The sequence below is a fragment of the Nicotiana sylvestris genome, chromosome 3, assembly GCF_000393655.2.
Source record: "Nicotiana sylvestris chromosome 3, ASM39365v2, whole genome shotgun sequence".
NCBI lineage: Eukaryota > Viridiplantae > Streptophyta > Magnoliopsida > Solanales > Solanaceae > Nicotiana > Nicotiana sylvestris.
In genome coordinates, this window is record NC_091059.1 from 218,925,647 (window position 1) to 218,947,110 (window position 21,464).

The 21,464-nt window shown below is 35.5% G+C and overlaps 1 protein-coding gene across 1 annotated transcript; it reads left to right on the plus strand.

Moving 5' to 3' along the window:
• Positions 1-9,363: 9,363 nt before the first annotated feature.
• Positions 9,364-20,474, plus strand: LOC104239132 (PLASMODESMATA CALLOSE-BINDING PROTEIN 3-like). Its single transcript, XM_070171500.1, has 4 exons — positions 9,364-9,617; positions 10,114-10,350; positions 10,645-10,678; positions 20,085-20,474. The coding sequence occupies exons 1-4, from the start codon at positions 9,566-9,568 to the stop codon at positions 20,323-20,325; spliced, it is 564 nt and encodes a 187-aa protein (XP_070027601.1). The 5' UTR covers positions 9,364-9,565; the 3' UTR covers positions 20,326-20,474.
• Positions 20,475-21,464: the final 990 nt, after the last annotated feature.

Here is a 21,464-nt window from a genome sequence, read left to right on the forward strand (position 1 = left end):
GACCTTTAACAAGATAAATACTTTTGCCATAAATAAAGATATATACATTTTGAAATAAAGCAAAACTTTTGAATTTTTCATATATATATATATATATACATATATTTGTAACAAATAATAAAAGTAAAGACCACACAAGACTTTCTTTTTTATTATAAAAAAAATTTTAAAATAAGATTTTTTTTATTTTTATGACAAGACAACTCTATATTTCTATTGATATATTTTTTATTATAAAAGGCAGAACAACGACTTTTCAAAATTTTGGCAGAGTTTTGACAGTATTTGTTTTTTTTTTCAACAATAAACAATCAATTCCTAACCGTTATTTCCTTTTTTTCACAATATTCCAAATATTCAAACACCGGTCAGCATGCGGGCATGAGACAAATAAATGCACGGAAAACAGTGGGATGCACCAGAATGGTCTTTTCATATCAGGTTGCTAGTCCTAGACGGACCCAACCCCTGTGTTGAGTCCCCTAAGTCATATGCAACGTGATGCAAATAAGCGTTCCTACTAGGGATCCGGCATGAAGTCACGTTATTCTATGTTCAAAACCTGGGTCGGTGTTCTAGACAGTGTACCCGAGCGGACAACTCGAGTTGAGGAAGGAGCTCCTTTCCGGGAACCAAAAGGCCAGCCGGCTTAGAAACTTTCCGAACCTCTTTTATTTAGGGTATGACACTAACAGAATAAGGAGTCTCAACCAGTGAGCACATCCCCGGAGGTGAGAAGAGAAAGGTTTCGGCACAGTTTATATACAGTTCAAATAATATCAAAGCGGTAACAGCAACATTTAGCACATTAGTCTCAAAAACATGTAATAATCAGATAATAAATAAAGCCAAATAATAACAATTATTCTAAGCTCGACTTCTTAACCCTGAACCATTGGTTCTGGGTTTTATGTTCCCCAGCAGAGTCGCCAGAGCTGTCACACCTCCTTTTTCCGCACCCGAGAGGGCGCAAGGGAGTTTTTCCAATTAAAGGACAATCGGAACGGGATTAGTTTATTTATTTCAGAGTCGCCACTTGGGAGATTTAGGGTGTCCCAAGTCACCAATTTTAATCCCGAATCGAGGAAAATAATGACTCTATATTACAGTCTGCGTACCAGAAATCCGGATAAGGAATTCTGTTAACCCGGGAGAAGGTGTTAGGCATTCCCGAGTTCCGTGGTTCTAGCACGGTCGCTCAACTGTTATATTCGGCTTATTTATCTGATTTTTAATACAATTATGAACCTATGTGCCAATTTTATCTTTTATCCGCTTTTATCGTTCACCGTTATTTTTATAGGACTTGCAACGTCGTGAAAACATATCTCGAACCACGCTACATCAATGCACCCGTGGTTATTGATATATCTCGACTCGGCTGAGATTTGGATTTGGGTCACATAAATGTGCACCCGAATTAAGAAAAATAAATTATTTAAGACGCGCCTAAAGCAACTAACGTATGGTTGTTTTGGGGAGGGCCGTAACATTCGCTAAATGACCTATCCCGAATTCTAAGTGTTTTAATATATATACAGTTGGAGGGCCCCGTGGCTGTGTACATTTTTCATTTTTTGACGAGGCTCGTCTCGTTCTACTTTTAAAAGGAATTAGCGACGTCATGGATATGCCTCTCGGATCACGTCACAATCAATGTACCCGTGATTAGAAATACATTTCGAATCCGTCGAGATTTGGATTTGGGTCACATAAATGTGCACCCGAGTTTTTAAGAAGGCAAGGCTTATTAAAGCGCATCCTAAAGAGACTAACGTATTGTTATTTTAGGAGGGTTGTGAGATTTGCTAAACAACCCGTCCCGGAAACTAAATGCTTCAATAATATACATTTAACAAGGGCCCCGCATCTGCGTGTTTTGTTTATTTTTCGTCGAGGCTCATCTCGTTCTTATTTTTTTTAAAGGATATCCTATAGCAACTACGTTTCTTGTCGTGTTCGTCTCTATCAATCGAGAACAGTAGATAGTCCTAATTAATTATATGCTTGCAAGTTGTTTGTGATGTAATTAGGAAATGCTTCAAAATCAGGACCGAAGTTGCGTGCACAGTCGGCCAAACGAATAATCATGGGCCCAAATCCAGCCCACGCGCGGTTGGCCAGACCTGGGCCACTGCTCGTTCGATGCGGGCCTGTCTAGTCTGTCTTCGACCTGGGCTCGACCCTTGTGAGGTTGAGGCCGTGAACTCGTTCTGGGTTCTATTGGCGTGGTATAAAGGGATCGCCTATTAAAGGGAAAGAAATTAACTAGTAGGGGATAGTTTTCATGCTTGGCCTACATTAAAGAATATACTACACAGTTAAACTAAGTCTAAGATACAACCTATTATATTGGGAATATTTCCACCTAACAACATACATATATAAACTAACATTCAACTAATCCACATTGATATATACTGGGCATACAGGCTACTTCCATTGTCAAAACAGAAATGAAAATCATTATACAGTACATGATGTCTAATGTAACAATTTATGTATAAAAGTCACTCTTCAGGTCTTTTCTTTTGTATTCATGCTCAACTTTCCAATTACATTTGACAGAGTATTAGTCATGTACCTGGTATAGAGAGACAAAAGAAGAAGGAAATGATCAGCTGGGCAGTATGCAGTAAATACAGCAGCAACACAGACACGCAGCAACAACACAGCAATAACCAACTAGACCAAGTGTTTTCCACAGCCACAGATAACCAACAATATCTCCCAGAATACAAGGACTAACAGATAGTCGAAACCAAGCCAGCAATCCCAGGAAAGAATAATGAAACAACAGCAATAACTGAGTGTTCAATGCAGCAAAACCACCAGTTCAACAACCCCAAACAGCTCAGTCAATGCAAACAATAGAACTTGGCCAAGACAGCTTGACCAATATGCACTCTTATACAACTTTCAGGCAGTGTTTGGTTACAATGTTTATTGGAAACTGCCTTATACTTTTCAGTTTTCTTTAAGCTCACTAGACCTCTCTTTAGACTAAAAATTTTACAGCCTTTTGTTTTTTTTTTCTCTGAAAGCTAAAAGTCCAGCCTCAGACCCTTAAACTTCAGCCCCCCCTTCTGTTCTAAAACAACTTATTTATAAGCTAATCGACCTAGTGCAGCTAAGCTGCCTGCCTCCTCCACTTTGCAGTCTGCCCATCCCTATTAAGCCCATCCTAAGCATCTTTTGATGCCAGCCCTTTTTGTTCCCCACGCCTGGCTTTCTTTAATCAAGAGTTATGGGTTCATTTTTAGTATTCATTTTAAATTCCCATGCTCTTATGTCTTGTTCCCCATTGGCATTAATTTAATCCCAAATTAGTACCCTACTTGTCAGCTCATTTAAACTAATCATTTTTGTTCTTTTCAAACCCCAGACTACCCTTGCTAGCCCTTGATTATCACTGCCCTGCCCATTGCAGTATCAGGGCACTTTGGGCTTTAACCATTCGATTTCAGAATTGCCCCAGCCTGGCTTTTTTAATTGTTTACAAGGTAGTTACAAACTAATATTCATAGGCAATGCCCAATTCAAACCACAATACAGGCTCATTAGTCATGCGACATTATTAGTTCGTTTGTTTCATTAGTTATAGAAAACTAATCGACGACATTTATCGAGTCGACTATACTAATTATAACAGATAATAATCAATCGCTCACATAAACAATACGTTTAGGGACCCAAAGGGCATCAGACAACTTTTATTAAATTACTGGGCCTATATGAATTAGTTCCTTTGACGATTAATCTAACTGACGATCATGTTTATCACAGAGTGTATTCAGAACAAACAGAAGACAATCGACCAAATAAAAGGTCTTTAACAGAGATGAAAGAAATCTGGAAAAAGTAACAAAATAACAAACAAACACAAAGAGATATGCTGACAACTTATTTGGAAATAAAACAAAAGAACGGAAAACTTACCAAAACGTTTAAACCAAAACAGAACCAAATCAAACTCGACTTCGAACTTTTGAGGCCGAACAAACTTTAACCAGGGTGTTCTCACATGAGAACACCTTGGTTAAGGTCTATTAGACCTCAAACCTATGTCAAAACTGGCCGGGTTCCCCAGGTGCATGTGTTTCAAAAGTCTGGATTTCCAGATCTGGATTTTTGGGAGTTGTGGGTAGATTCGGACCAAACCAAGTTTGGTTTGGTCACTAGGAAGGTCAGGGGGGTGTCTGGTATGAAGATGGGGTGGTTTGGTGTAGATCGAGTTTTGTCTCGAATCTTCAAATCCAGATTCGAGACGATAGGAGATGATTCGAGGTTCGTGGTTAGTGGATTCGTGTTCAGGGGAGTGAGGGGGTCTTAGGGTGTTCAGGGGGTGGTCACCGGCGTTCGTGCCGCCGGCTTTAATGGCGAAGGAGACTAGGGCGGCTGCTAGGGTTTGGGGGTTTCAGGGTTCAGGGAAGGAGACGAGTGAGGGGTGGGGTTCGGATAGGGGGCGTGGGGTGTAAGGGAAGGTTTATATATGGTGAGGTTGATCGGATCTGAGCCGTTAGATCAGATGATCTCAACGGCTTAGATCTGATGTTGAGAAATGGGACGGGGTCGTTTGGTAATTAAACGAGGTCGTTTGGTTTAAGTGAGGGGTTGGGTCGGATTAGTTATTGGGTCGGGTTTGAACACGGGTTGTTGAAAGGGATTCTGAACCGTTGGATTGGCCTGGACGGACGGCTTGGATTTATTTGCCCGAAACGGCGTCGTTTCAGGAGGCACCTGGGCAGGCCTGGACTTGGACTGGGTCTGAGTGCTGGTTTGGGCCTGTTTTATTTCATTTCTTTTGGGCCCAAACCGGTTTTCCCTCATTCTTTTACTTACTTTTTTTTTTTTTTCTCTTTTTCAAATCAACAAATTAAACTAAAAATTCCTAAAAATTGTAAAAATTAAAATAAACTTACACACATATTGGTTAGCACCTATAACAATTTAACATAAAATAAAAATAAAAATGGTTAACTCACAGCTGAGAATGAACGATGCACACATACACACATTTTTTGAATTTTCTTTTAACGACAGGCCTTTTTTGTATTTTTGTTTGATAATGACTAGATGCAAAACGGACAGACTCACAAACGATTAACAAAACATGTCACGGAAAGACCGAAAAATTGTACAGCGAAGCCCTTTGCCGCTATTTTTATTTTCTTTTGGAGCAATTGTCCGTGAAGCAAAAATCACGTGCTTACAGGCATATTTTCATGGTATTTTCATTCGAACTAACTGTTGAGGAGAAATGTAATCATCTTCTACGTCTATGATGGATGGTTTGTGAAGCACAATTTGGGACATCTGTAGCGCAGCTAAATCTTCATCGCCAATGTCATCCCAAAATGTGTCACCCTTGACGTCACCTGCTGCCCCTTAGACAGAGAAAACCAATAATAAAAAACTTTCAAAATGAAGAAAATAAAAATAAGACAAAAAAGATAAAATTCAGATCGAATACCATGATCGACACCATCAGTAACTCCCTTGTCAGCTAGCGCATTATCTTGATTCACTTGATCGACAAATTCAAGAACAACATCATATTGATAGCCATCAAATTCGTCGAGACCAGATGTATTGTCATCAGACACGCGTTGACGAATCTAATAAAAAAATAATAGAAAGAGAAGGCATAGCTGTTGAGCGATGATTCAGAGAAGGCATAATTGTTGAGTGATTTGGTTTTATTGGTAAAAAATTACCTTAGAATCAGTAACATCCTCCCTCGTTTGCTTGGTTTCCTTCGTATTCAGAAAACTGAACACTTTTTCAAAGGAAGAAACTACATAATTGTTGAGTGTCGTAACTATATCAGTCAACTACAAAAAAAAAACAAAAGTAAATCAACAACCATGTTTATAACCAAAAAATCATGTATATACAAAAAGTACCGATAAACTACAGAAAAGCTAAAGCTCCAGTACCTTTCCAATAGCGCTCCTCAACTTCAGCATTCAACAGATCAATGCGCACCGAAGGATCATAACTCGGGTTAGGCTGTCGATCCATATTCTGAGGAAAAGGTCGTTTAGACTGTTGCTCCGTATTATAAGGATAAGGTCGTTTAGACTGTTGCTCCATATTTTGAGGACAAGGTGGAGATGCAGCAATAGAATCATCAGTGTGAAAGGCAGGCACCTCCCCTGATGCAACATCATCGACATTGACTTCAAAAAACGTGTCAGTGTTAAGAGTTGACATCTCTTCACGAGTAGGGGAAATATTCCTATAGTTCAACTACAAGAAGAAAAACTGGATTACAATAGTAGAAAAAAGAAATTGTAACATATTCATAAATATACCCACTTACAGAAAAATTGAAATCAAATATGAAGAAGTATTATGGTACAAAATGTTTACCTTGTCGATACTAGACATGATCACCCCGCCAGTCAAATTCACATATGTTGGAGTTTCAGTGACTTTCCAATTAAGAATGCGTGGCACATTTGTTACAACACAAACATCTATATGCTTGTCAACCATAGAGCAACACTCAAAAAACCATATTTGTAATGCAAGTGGCAAACCTCTAAGCATATACATTGTCAAATAGTCACATTGTCTGTCCCTCATTGTCTTTAAAATATCTTCAAATGATTTTTTCCCCAAGCATACGTCTGATATTGACCACTTTCAATGATATCAAAATCATCTTTGTTGATACCATGATTATTATCATATGAGAATATGAAATGATGGACAAACATCATAAAGGCCATCTTGAACGCATCTTCGTCCGACTTCCAGTCCTTTTTCTTGAAGCGATCAAGAAGCCGCCCCCTCATTATAGCCTTTTTTCATCTCCTAGAAAATACTCTTTTAGCAACCTATTGACATTTGGTTTGTCATAGAAAGTGGTATCTTCTTCTACACACTTCAAACCAGTGATAACAGCAAACTCTCCAATGCCAAAACGCAGCAAAACAACCATTAATTTTCACCCACAACTCCTTTTCACGTCCTGGGATGACTTCCCTCAATAGTATACAATGAATTTTCAATTGTGGGATGTCCAAGAAGTACCCAAAATAACTAGCACAGAACATTTGAAGCTGCGTGTCAGTCAAACATTGCTTCAAAATGCTCACAATATCAGTCTCGGTATGGGAACTAATCCTATTATGAAAATGATCAACTGGTTGTATATAGAAGTCTCCAACCTTGCATATGGAAAAATAACAAGAAATAGATCAAGAACAAAAACTATACTAAAACATTGTATAAACATGTATAAATCAGTGTAGCAGTACTTGTATAAAGATGTATAAACAACTGTATAACTTTGTATGAAATTGTATAAGCATGTATAAAATTAATAGCAACACAGGGAATACCTTCAGCTTAGCTTTTCTCTCATTCAATTTGCAGCAAATAGCAAACCTTTGTTCTTTCGATATGCAATCAAGACCACTCTCACCATCGTCCTTGATCTTTCTCCTTTTCAGAGTAACACTAGGGCTTATATCATCTTCATTAACCAAATCAACTTTCAGCTTTTCTTTTGATTTTTCAGGTCTCCCACATTTCTTACTCCTTATTCTAATGATGTTAACCGGAGTAGGAGTATTACTCGTTTGTGAACGAGTCATTCGACTGCTCTCTTGTTGCAACTTTTTTTAGGAGTAGGAGACTCAAATTCATCATCATCAGGAGCCTGGACATGCCTATTCGCTTCAGAAGCAGGTGTTGAGGGCAAGTCCCTCGATGATTTAACTGGAGTGGGAGTATTCCTCGTTTGCGAACGAGTCATTCGACTGCTCTCTTGTTGCGAGTTTTTAGGAGGAGCAAGAGACTCAAAATCATCATCATCTGGGGCCTGGACATGCACATTAGCTTCAGAATCAGGGCTTGAGGGCAAGTCCCTCAATCTTTTCGCAAAATCGAACTTAACGCCTTTTCCAGCAACCTTCATTTTGCTTTTAGAAGCATGTATTTTTGAACGCATTTTCTACAATAAAATAAACAAACAAAGCTTTAACAAAAGTGAAGACAAGTGAAGGAAAACATAAAAATCAAACCGAAAATAAAGGTCATGCACACAAAGCAGAGGCTAATTTTCCCAAATTGTAACAAAACTCAAAAAAAAAAAATTTACTCTAAAAGTCGAAATAACAAAGTATACAAACTGAAACATCAAGTTTAGGCCCAGAACGAAGATAGAAGGAACACAAAATCAAACGAAAATACAACAACATTGTAAAGAAAATAGTCATAATCAGAAAAGCAAAAAAAATTAAAAACAAACCAAAATTCAAAACCAAAACCGTGGTAAAAGCATAAAATGAAACGAAAATTACTTGAAAATAAGAGTGAAAGCTCGAAAAAGTACTTGAAACCCAACAATGGAGGTCGGTTGCCTTCGTCTCTGAGAAAAGCGTGAGGAGGAGAGAGAAAAAGAAATAGAGAAATTGAAATTTAAAAAGGAAAATCCTTGTTTTAATATTTGTGGGCTACGGTGAAAACTAAATTTCACAATATATACAATGTGGGCTAAACCAGATAATGACTTCAAATGTTGGCTATTTTCGAATGGGCTATATGGCCCAAATAATATCTGATGTAATTTCTTCAAAAATATTTTATGTAGCTTATTTTAATTCTTTTAATATTGCAAAAAGAACTTTATGGGACCTACTTTCACTACTTCAAATGTAATTTAACCTTTTATTTTATTTGCAAAGCACAAAAGCCATAGTAATAAAAATTGTGTATATGGCTCAATAAGAATTACTACTCGTAAATATAATACAGTAATTTATGTTTCAAGTTCAAATCATATTAGTCAAAATTAAGCCTCCGTTTGATCATAATTTTTTTTTTCCAAAAATATTTTAAAAAGCTTTTTCAGTTTAGACTAGTTTTTCAGTTTTTTACTCATAAAACTTTAACTTTTTTCAAGTAAAATACATGTCCTAACAAAATTTTAATTTTTAAAAATTATCTTTTATGATATTATTTTTTAAATTTCAATTAAATCTAGCGGAAAGGAACGAAAAATGACAAAGAAAGTACTAACCCAATTAATTTTACATGGATAAAGAAGCTATCCGGACCTTTTGGCGATCTAGAGAGAGGGAAATTGAAAAAAATAAACAAAAATAAAAAAGAGGATATGCTAATTATGCACCATGCCCGAAAAACTTAACAAAAGGTAAGGCTACCATGGGGCCACCTATATACCATCATGTCAGTCGCGGAGCCGTAAGGGGTGTCAAGTCACACCCTTTCGCTCGAAAATTATATTATTTTTTTAGATAATTATTTTTAATTTTTTTGCATATTTATTATATGTTGACTTTTCTTGATTTTTTTATATATCTAATTATTCATATTTTGATACCTCTTGATAAAAATTCTATCCGCATCATCCAGATAGCTGCATCAACTTGCTTGTATTTTTCTGTCTGAATTAATCCATCACTTTACTCTACACTCCTCACTCTATCATCACACTCTCCACTCACAGTCTTCTGCTTACTGGCATTAGTGTTTTATCTTCTAAATATTGTGACCTCTTCTTCATCCCAAGCTCTGTTATCCTTTTCTCATGGCTGGTTTTCTCTTTGCACTCCTCTTTTTGGCCATGGTTGGCCACTCTAGTAAGCTTTTATCTTTCATTTTTAAAGTTATTTATGTTGTTCCTGCCGAAAGCTGCATCTAACTAACTAGTGTTGTTGTCTGCCTTTTAGCCATTCACATCCACCTTATATTCTTTCTACATTTGCAAAAATGTGTTATCTTCTCATTTCAAATGGGCCTACAGTATCTTGTTTCCTCCCTCTGAATTCCTTCACCTTCCATACGTGCATAAACCACAATAAATGAGCTACATATTTTAATTTCATATGCTTCATATGTAGGGACGGAGCTAGAACACGACTTAGAGTTTCGGTCGAACACAATAGTTTTTCTCCATATCATGTATATATCTTAAGAAATTCATCGAATATGAATAATTTATTAATTTAGAATCCATTAACTTAAACAAATTAGATTCTCGAACCCCTGGTAATTTCTTGAATTTGCAAGACCACGTACTTTCTGGCCTTCGTATTTCTAATGAATCTTTTTTTTTTTTGGGATTTTTGGGCGTAGGTGCTGCATGGTGTGCTTGCAAAGGATTGAGTGATGCAGCTTTGCAAAAGACATTGGACTATGCTTGTGGAGCTGGAGCAGACTGCAATCCGATCCATACAAATGGCCCTTGCTTTAATCCCAACACCGTAAGAGCTCACTGCAATTATGCTGTCAACAGCTATTTCCAGAAGAAGGGCCAAACTTCAACAGCATGTGATTTTGCTGGCACTGCCACTGTTACTGCTACTGACCCCAGTAAGTCAATTCTTACGTAAATTTCAAAAAAAGAGAAAAAAGAAATTTAATTGTAGGTGTTAACTCAGTATTTATCTTCATATTTTTATAATTACTTATACAAATTTACCATATATGATTAAAGATAATGGGTGCTTAAGCGCCCACAAATGCCAATGTATATCCGCCACTGCTTACACACATCACTAAAATTATTTCCATACACTATAGCTCTGTTATTAGTACTACTCCACTATTTATCTCTTGGAGATTTTTCGTGGTGATAAATGTTTCGCTTTATTTTGATGTACGCAGGCACAGCTGGCTGTGCTTACCCTGTTAGTGCAAGGTAAGTAAGACTTCTTTACCGGTGTTACTATTATTATTTTTTCCACTTTGTGTTACATCACTTGAAATATAATTATCGATACTTTAATAGTTATTAATAAAATATGTATTGTAATTAGTAACATGACAACAAAATTTACTTAATTGCTACAGCATATTAAATTATATAACAACAATGACCCAGTATAATCCCACAAGTGGGGTCTGGGGAGGGTAATATGTACGTAGACCTTACCCCTACCCCGAAGGGTAGAGAGACTATTTCCATGAGACCCTCGGCTCAAAAAACCATAAAATGCATAATAAATTATAATGATAATATAAATATTAATTATACTGACAATATACATAAGTTTAATTCTCTCATTTACCAGGTCCTTAACCCGGGGCAATCTTTGGTTTTGTCCTATTTTGTTTCAGCGGATTGCCTGATGTTCTTTTACATATTTAATTAAGGTGTTCATGCACTACACTGCTACTACTTAATCTCGTAGAATGTAAGTATTCTTTTTATAGTTCAGTTCAGTGGCAGAGATAGAATTTCTACTAAGGGTTCAAAAAAGAAAAAAGTTAAAAAAAATATTATAACTAATAGAAATTGAACCAATGTTCTCACCAAATTTTTGAATCTCCTTAAACATTAAACTATTCTTTTGAGCTATGTCAAATAGATTTAAAATATAATATATACAATATAATTTTTGATAAAGGGCGGTTAGGGTGACGCTGTCCGCCCCTAAATCCGCCCTTGGTGCAGTCAATGTTTTGAAGCACCACTGCTTCCGTTTCCATTCTTGGTCCGCTTGAAGTCAAAATTAAATCATGCTTTTTAATGCGAAGGCTAGGTATTCAAAATAGCCTTCCTTTTTGCTACTGTGCTGTTTTTACCTATTTAATGCACAGTTAATGCCTTACAGCTTCAGGATAGAAGCATCACTCTAATAAGTTACATTGTTGGGACTCTTTGAAAATATTGATGAGTGCGTGTTAGTTCCTCCAAAATTAATACTCATTTTTTGAAGAGAATCTGAACAACATGGGCGGATCTAGAGAAAAGAATACGGGTTTTTGTGAACCCAGTAACTTTTGCATAGACCTAGTAAAATTTTTATTAAAAGTATAACAATATTTAGCTTGGAACCAGTTCATTGGTTCAATTATCATGTAGATTAATTTGAGATTATTGTAGGAACTCATAAGCTTAAAATTTTGGATCCGCATTTGCTTAACAACATAGCTAATAGGTTGTTAGGAAGGAAACAAAAGAAAGGAGAAAAGAAATTATACTTCTACCCCTCCATTCCTTGGCCATCTTTTTGGCTATTGGTTAAAAACAATGATTTCACAACTTTCAAGCTACTTCAGCTATTCAATAATATTAACGAGAGAATTTGAACTCCAAAAGTATTTCATCATTTAATAAGGTCCAAATAGTGAGATCTAAAGCTCTCAACTCACCAATTTTCTATAGTCAGCTAGTTGGTTTCACACAGAATATACTTGACATGCCTATTCTTTAAATATACTACTGAAGAAAGTACGTAATTTGGTCAAAAGAGAATAGATTAGATAAAGAGTAAAATGATAAAGCAGTTGAGTCTCAATCTTTCAAATTCCTTTGCCTTAGAAATTAATCGATATATATTCAAAATCAAATCCAATTACCTCTAATTCGTTTTTCACTTTTGATCTAATCTATTCTCTTTTTGTCTCCATCGTTGAAAAGGCATCGCACTGGCATCATGATGCTTTTGACTGATTGACAAAATTATTGCTTTTGTACTATTCATTAGGTTTTTCTTTTCTTTTTTTAACTTTTTTATTTGATTTTTAGCTTTTTTACGATGCTGCAATTATTGAACATCACACGATATTCACATCTTTTTCTCACACTTCAGTAAAACTACAGTTATTACGGAACCCTAGTTAACACTGTTCATACACAGAGAAAGGTAAATCACAGTTGTACCTGAAAAATTATGTGGTCAAAATTTGATGGCGTGGTGGGGATACGTGTCATCGGACACTGACCATTAGAGAGGGTATTGTCCTTGTCCACATTGAAGTAACAAATTAGTCTTTGCTGGCAAGTGGCAAGTATTTACAAAATGAATAATTGAAAACTGTAAAAACCTTCAAAGAGGGACGGTAGCTCGGATCATCTCCAACCCTAACATTAAATTTTACATCAAAATAGTGTAATATCAAATTTACTCCAATTATTACACCAAAAAAAAATATTTCTTTTTATATTCTTCTCTTTCTTCTATATTATATTAGGCGAAATGGCTTCCTGACCACTTAAACTTGTAGAGTTTTTGAAAGCCGATACACAAACTTTAGTCTTTCCTATTTAAACACTTAAACTCGTGAAACCTATAACTAATAAACACATTTGACCATTGACTATGCTTATGTGGCGGTAGCTTATCTTACGTGGACATAGTGCGTACAAGTCACATTCAAATGACGTGTGTGTGCCGATTTCCATAATCGAAACATCCCCCCCCCGGATCTCGCCTTCTATACACCACCCCTGTATCTTCGCACCATTCCCAACGACCAGAAAAAAGGCTTCACCCATAACCCACAACAACGTCCAAACGAACCCAACCAGTCCCTTCTCCCCATCTACGCCTAAAAGTGCCTTCCCCCCTCCCCTTCTTCATTAGAGGCTTTGAAGCTCTTCATTGCACAACAATGGTGGATTTATGCTCGAAAAAAGTACATCAAATAAACCAATGGTCTAGCTTCCTAAATATCACAATATCTCCTACACCTACTAACCTTTGTCTCCTTCCCAATTAAAACTGCTGAAAAATACCCAAAAATATATTATCCTTAAAAATCAAAATAGACAATTATTTTTCTTCATTAAAAGCTTCTCTGCAAAAAATTAAAATGAATATCATCTTTAATTTTTTCTTGTTTGAGGGATTGTCCATGGCAAAATCACGACTTAAATGGGTTTGATCTTGAAATAGAGAGAGATAAGAGAGAACACAAAACACTTGAGATCCTGGACAAGATAATAGAAGATACGAAGTCCGTCAGGATCTTTACTGGTCTGCACATTCATCAGTGAACCAATCTTAGATGTAGTGAATGATATGTGCTCATTCCCCATCACTATCTCAAGCTCCTGCCTCCTAATTCTATCAGTTGGTGAAGAAGAAAATAAGGGAAATAGAAGAAAAATTATAAATTAATAAATTTATTCCAGCACAGTGGCCCTTGACGTGTAACAATCCCATTGGTCATTTGCTGACTGGATGGACAAGTCTGTGAATGTGTAATACACGCGCGTAGGGTCAAGGATCAAATGTGTTTATTAGTTAAGGGTTTCATGAGTTTGAGTGTTCAAATGGGAAAGTCCAAAGTTTGTGTATCGGCTTTCAAAAGCCTTACAAGTTTAAGTGGTCAGGAAGCCATTACGCCATTATATTATTATCTTCTACTTAAATTTTATTTTTTATTTCTTTCAAACAAATTCTATCTTTTTTCCTTTTTCCATATTCATTACATATAATTCACATTCACCACTTATATAATCATTTATTAAAAAATTATTTTAAAGGATAAATCAACTAAAAGTGAAATCATTGATAAAAGATAATTAAATAAATATTACATTATAGTTAAATTTAATTTAAGTACCACATAAATATTCAACTTTCGCCTCTATTCTCCCATAAATGCTCGATTAATGCATTACGAAGTGCGAAATGCGCATCTCTATCCTTAATTTATTTGTGTCGAGCTAAAAATTATTCAAATCGGTGATCTTCATCTACTGCCATTTTTATCGTAGGAGCTGGACATTCACGTACATCTTGAATTGGTGAGTTAAGATCACGCTCATCCTCAATTATTATGTTGTGCAATATCATGTGGTCATTATATCATGTAGCACCTCTTTTCTCCAAAAACGTGACGGACCTGCAACAATTGCAAAACACCGAATGCACGTTCAACATCTTTTCGACATGATTCTTGTTTCATTGCAAAATATTTCTTCTTTGCTGAACGTGGCTCCTGAATAGTTTGCACAGTAGTAAACCATTTTGGATATATACCGTCAGCTAAATAATAACCCATGTCATATTATTTTCCTTGAATAACATAACGGACTGGAGGAGCAATACCATTGCGAGATTGGAGAATAAATGTGACGATTCTAAAATATTAATGTCATTGTTAATGTTGGCATACCAAAATATGCATGCCATATCCAAAGGTCGTAATCAGTTACAACTTCAAGAATAATTGTTGGGGATCCACTACGACCTGTATATTGTCCAGCCCATGCTATTGGACAAATTTTCAATCTCCAATGCATGCAATCTAAACTGCCTAGCATTCCTAGAAAACCACGTGGTTCACCGATGTACAGAAGCCTTGTAACATTATTAGTTGTTGGTGATCTCAAATACTGATCGCAAAAAATCTCTACGACAGCTCGACAAAATCTCTCTATGCTTTCAATTGCAGTTGACTCTTCAATTTTGACATATTCATCAATGACATCTGCTGGCAAACAATATGCTAATATTCTAAACACGGCTGTAATTCTTTGTAGAATGGATAATCCAAATCTACCTACTGCATCAGCGTTGTTCGAAGTATATATCATGATCTTTAATTGCATCAACAATTCAAAGGTATAAATTTCAGGACATTCGAAATCGACGACGAAACATACCCTCATTAAAGCGTGGATTATTTGAAGAATAATCGAGAAATAAATTATTATCAGCACCTTCCCGATCTCGATGGATTACCAAGTGACCTGGAATGGAGCTAACTCTCCAAGGATAATTATTTTGATATTCTTGGAAATACTATAACATATAATTGTTCATTTGAGTATTTTGCATTAATAATTGCTGCTCAACTTCATCATCAACAATGAAAGATGATGATGATGAAGAGGAATTTTCATCATCATTATTAGATGAACCTCCCATATAAAAATTCATTTTCAGAAGAAAAATCAGAACACTTGATTAAATTCTGAAATGAATTGAATTTCCGATGTTATTTTTCTAAATGATGTTTGGTTTGCCGAATACATCCGTTTAATTTTATGACAGGCTTCTCAGTTTTTTGAAGTCGACATTGCATCGATCTTTGGTTGCACTCCACCCAATTCTCTTCCTTTCAACGATTATGAGTTGCAACTACTCGATTCCAAAAATTATCTTTAGATTGATAGATTCCTGTTACAGGATCTTGAGAAACATCTAAATAAACTTGACATAATAACTTATCTTCATTTGCAGTGTATCCTGCCGATCGACCGGACATTTTTAAGTGATTAGAGGAAAAATGGATTATATGATTACAGAAAAACAAAAGCTAGTTGTGGTTATGGATTAGTATGTTCCCACTTCAATATATAGAGATAAAGTAGACACAAAGGATAGATTTTATCTTAATATCAACCGTCGGATGGATTTCATCCCATTACCAACCGTAGGATGGATTTTCTCATTATCTTTAAACAAAAAAAATATCTCTTATCTTAATATCAACCCTCGGATCGGATTTCATTCCATTATCAACCGTAGGATGGATTTCCTCATTATCTCTACATTTCTTTTTTTAAAATTATCTCTACACATTTTTCACTATATAAAATCGAACATCATTTAGAAAATAATATCGGGCATTCAATTCATTTCAAAATTTAATCAAGTGTTCTTATTTTTCTTGTGAAAATAAATTTTTATATGGGAGGTTCATTTAATAATGATGATGAAAATTCCTCTTCATCTTTCACCGCCGATGATGAAGTTAAGTAGTAATTATTCATGCAAAATACTTAAATGAACAATTATATGTTGCAGCATTTTTAAGAATATCAAAATAATTATCCTAGGAGAGTTGGCTCCATTCCAGGTCACTTGGTAATCCATCGAGATCGGGAAGGTGCTGATAATAATTTATTTCTCGATTTTTTTTCCGAATAATCCACGCTTTAATGAGGGTATGTTCCGTCGTCGATTTCGAATGTCCCGAAATTTATTCCTTCGAATTATTGATGCAATTAAAGGTCATGATATGTACTTCGAACAACGCACTGATGCGGTGGGTAGATTTGGATTATCCACTCTACAAAAAATTTCAGCCGTGTTTAGAATGTTGGCATATGGTTTGCCGGTAGATGCATGAATATGTCAAAATTGGAGAGTCAACTACAATTGAAAGCATGGAGAGATTTTGTCGAGCTGTCGTAGTGGTTTTTGGCGATCAGTATTTGAGATCACTAACGATGTTGCAAGGCTTCTGTACAACGGTGAACAACGTGGTTTTCCAGGAATGCTAGGCAGTTTAGATTGCATGCATTGGAAATGGAAAAATTGTCCAACGGCATGGGCTAGACATATGGTGGATCGGTTTTTCCCTAAAAAGAAATCAAACCAAGTAAGTCGGGTTTTTAAATATTAAAACCAAACCAATTAAGTTGGTTATTTGTCGGTTTTTTTTAAATGTAAGACATACATTACCAAACACATATTTCGGCGACATTTTTAACGTAACATTATCAAATCAATTGTCCTTTGAGAAATCTATTATTTACCAAGATATATTGATGATAATTGAATCAAATAGTGATGAATAATTTAAGGATTCAATTAAAAATATATTATTTTTAACATGGAATAGATTCTTACACTTAACAAAAGAAAACTACCAATCAAACTAGAATGTAAAGGTAAAGAACTGCACTAAAAGTGCAAACGATTAACATTTACTATAAAAATTTTGAAACTTTGTATAAAAGTATACATATACATAAGTGTAATTCTAAATTTAAAATAGCTACTCCTATATTCGGTTTGGTTCGTTTTTTTTTACTAAAATCAAAACCAAATTTGATCAGTTTTAAATTTCAAAACCAAAACCAAGCCAAACAAAAAAGTATCGGTTTTTTTTGATCGGTTTGGTTTGGTTTTCGGTTTGGTTCGGTTTTCGGATTTTTATGAACACCCCTAGCTCGACAATATGTAGTGGATCCCCAACAATTATTCTTGAAGTTGTAGCTGATTACGACCTTTGGATATGGCATGCATATTTTGGTATACCCGGCACCAATAATGACATTAATATTTTAGAATCATCACATTTATTCTCCAATCTCGCAATGGTATTGCTCCTCCAGCCCGTTATGTTATTCAAGAAAAATAATATGACATGGGTTATTATTTAGCTGATGGTATATATCTAAAATGGTCTACTATTGTGCAAACCATTCGGGAGCCACGTTCAGCAAAGAAGAAATATTTTGCAATGAAACAAGAATCATGTTGAACTTGTATTCAGAGTTTTGCAATTGTTGCATGTCCATCACGTTTTTGGAGAAAAGAGGTGCTACGTGATATAATGACCACATGTATTATACTGCACAACATGATAATTGAGGACAAGCGTGATCTTAATGCACCAATTCAAGATGCACGTGAATGTCCAGCTCCTACGGTAGAAATGACAGTAGATGAAGATCACCGATTTGAACAATATTTAGCTCGACACAAAAAAATTAAGGATAAAAATACGCATTTCACATTTCGTAATGCATTAATTGAGCATTTATGGGAGAATAGAGGCAAAAGTTGAATATTTACGTGATACTTAAATTAAATTTGACTATGATGTAATATTTATTTAATTATCTTTTATCAATGATTTCACTTTTAGTTAATTTATTCTTTAAAATAATTTTGTAATAAATGATTATATAAGTGGTGAATGTGATGAATATGGAAAAAAGATAGAATTTGTTTGAAGGAAATAGAAGATAATAATATAATATAGAAGAGAGAAAAATATAAAAAGAAATATTCTTTTTTAGTATAATGGTTGGAGTTAATTTGGTGTTACACCATTTTGATGTGAAATTTGGTGTTAGTGTTGGAGATGGTCTAACCCAATACTATTTCTTACACCATTTTGGTATGTGAATAGTGTTATACTAAATTTAGTGTAATACTATTCATCAACACCATTACTATTTCATCAATATTTGTTATTATTTTTTATTGTATAATATTTTTAATTTAACATATTATAAATTTTACTTTTTTCATATAGGTCCCTAATATGCCTAATTATTTTTTATGTAATATCTTTATAACAATAATCTTACATCTTAATTTTGGTGTTGAATCTTTATAAATTAATATTGACATATATTATTGGGGGTGTTTTGAGAAGGCATAAATGTGGGGGGAGGAGGTATAAGATGTATAGGGTAAAAAACATAAAGTTGAGTGAAGTAATCTTGAAAATAGACATGTGATTCAACTAATTAGAGGAGGACGTTTGCTGTGGGTCTTATCAGAGTTTGCCATGGTTGAGATAGAAGTGATCTTCAAAATAGGTTAGCTTTACTACATTAAGGATGTTGCTGGACAAGATATAATATTATAGCTTAGTAAATTTAACTGAGAATAATACTAAGCTTGTGTATGGGATCTATTGGCTAAAAGTTTTTCCTTTGTACTTAACTTTGGGCCCTTTAGACTGAGGTCTTCATTACATTATGTTCTTGTGGTTATATTGAGCAACTAGATGCAATTTATGTAGGTAATGCACATTCTACTGAAATGGAGTGACATTTCACATTAAAAATGTAGCAAAGAAAAGGGTGTTTTGGCTTAGGCATGGCATTGTTGTTTTAACTAAAGCCACAGTAAAACTAAGCCGGTCAGTAACCATCTAATTTACTACTTGAAACTCAAAGGCTGCAATGTGAAATTGAAATTGATTGAAATAAAGAGGTATAATTTGATGGATTATTTTATAAAAACTAGACCACGCGTTCCAATTAATTATTTAACATGCATGCCTCAAGGAAAGAAGAAACCTTTTTATGTTGTTACTATCTGTACCTTTGTGGGTTGTGTCTGGAACCGCTCGTGGCGGCTGATGGCTTTTGGCAACAGAACGGCTAAGCATCGTGCAAGTAGCGCCGCAAGGTGCCGTGCGCATGGGGCGAAGCTTAGTAAGTTGTCGATTGCCATCGGTTGTTGCGGGCAACATCGGGAGGCGACATCGCTCGTGGCGGCTGATGGCTTTTGGCAATAGAACGGCAAAGCGTCGTGCAAGTAGCGCCGCAAGGTGCCATGCGCATGGGGCAAAGCTTAGTAAGTTGCCGATTGCCATCGGTTGTTGTGGGTTGTGTCTGGAACCGCTCGTGGCGGCTGATGGCTTTTGGCAACAGAACGGCTAAGCATCGTGCAAGTAGCGCCGCAAGGTGCCGTGCGCATGGGGCGAAGCTTAGTAAGTTGCCGATTGAGATGCCATGTTAATTAGTGTATCTTGGTCTTCTCTTTTCCTCTTGATTACTTGTGTCCTGAATTGTTCTGAGGTTAACAACGACAAGTTGCTTCTTTAATTCGCAGCGCCACCCCTACAACTCCAGGGACTACCAGCCCCACCACAAAAACACCATCGACTAGCACAGCCACCACAGGCGGATCTCCATACGTGACAAACACAGGCATATTAGGAGGTGTTAACAATGGTTTAGGCCCGTCGGGTGCTGGCATGAACACAGATATAAGTCATGCTGGGATTTCACTGCAAAATGCCAGCCTCTTTTCCTTTATAACCATTATTATTTCTGCACTTGCATTAATTTGAACTGGAACAAGAGAAGTTCTATTGTCTGTACTATAGGATAGTCGTGGGTCGATGTTAAAAATTTATGTGCTGAAGTTGGCATATATATGCATGTTATGCTATTATGTACTATAAGTTGGTATGTTAGGACTGCCTTGATTTTGTTTTTACCTTCCCCTCTATAATGTCGTAAGATAATAGTACTAGTAACTTTTTGTTTCCAATCTATTTTTTTATTTATTTTTTTGTTGGTTCAAATCCAGTGACCACTTTTTAAACTCTTGATACAAAAAAAATTAAAAAAATAATAATAATATATACAAAACAAGTTTAGAGCGGACTCGTAGCCCGCTTTTAGTTGATCAACAGTGAAACCGTACTCAACTACCTAAAATCAAAATCAAATGCAAGTCAAAATATACATGATAATGACTTGTATATTCTTTTCTATTATCATACCCTTCGGGGTAGGGGTAAGGTCTGCGTACATATTACCCTCCCCAGACCCAACTTGTGGAATTATACTGGATCGTCGTCGTTGTTGTTGTATCAGACCCTTGCACATGTTGGGAGAACATAGATTGCATCCCTGAGTGGATGTGTGAAAATCAAGGTAATGATTTGCTAATTTTCAATATCAAAATAAACATACTCTGTTTAAAATAGGTTTTAAAAGAAACAGTGTAGAAAGTATAAATAAAATTACAACAATAAATATTTGATATTTATATATGCTATATTTATGTAAATATTTACGTGAGTCATAATGCTCTAACTCATCAAATTTCCAAATATAGAATCACATGTAGATTATATAAGTAAAAAGGTTACGTATACTCATTTTTAAAAACATAGTTTTCTAAACGACGGACAATACATGGCATGAAACCTGCATAGTCGTTCTCGTGACGTAAAGAGACCACCTTAAGGCGTATTATCGAATGCCTCACTTATCAAGGCATTATTTGTTTACCTATAAAACGGTACAATTGAATTTATACATGATTTATAGACAATTGAATCAATTTGATCCTAAAATGATAAATAAATTAGACAAAAATGTAAAACTTAACCTTGAAGTTGAGACAAAACAACAGAAATCTTGGTTCCGGGAGCAGAGTTTCTGAAGGCAGTAATAACAATATAAACAACCAAGAAGG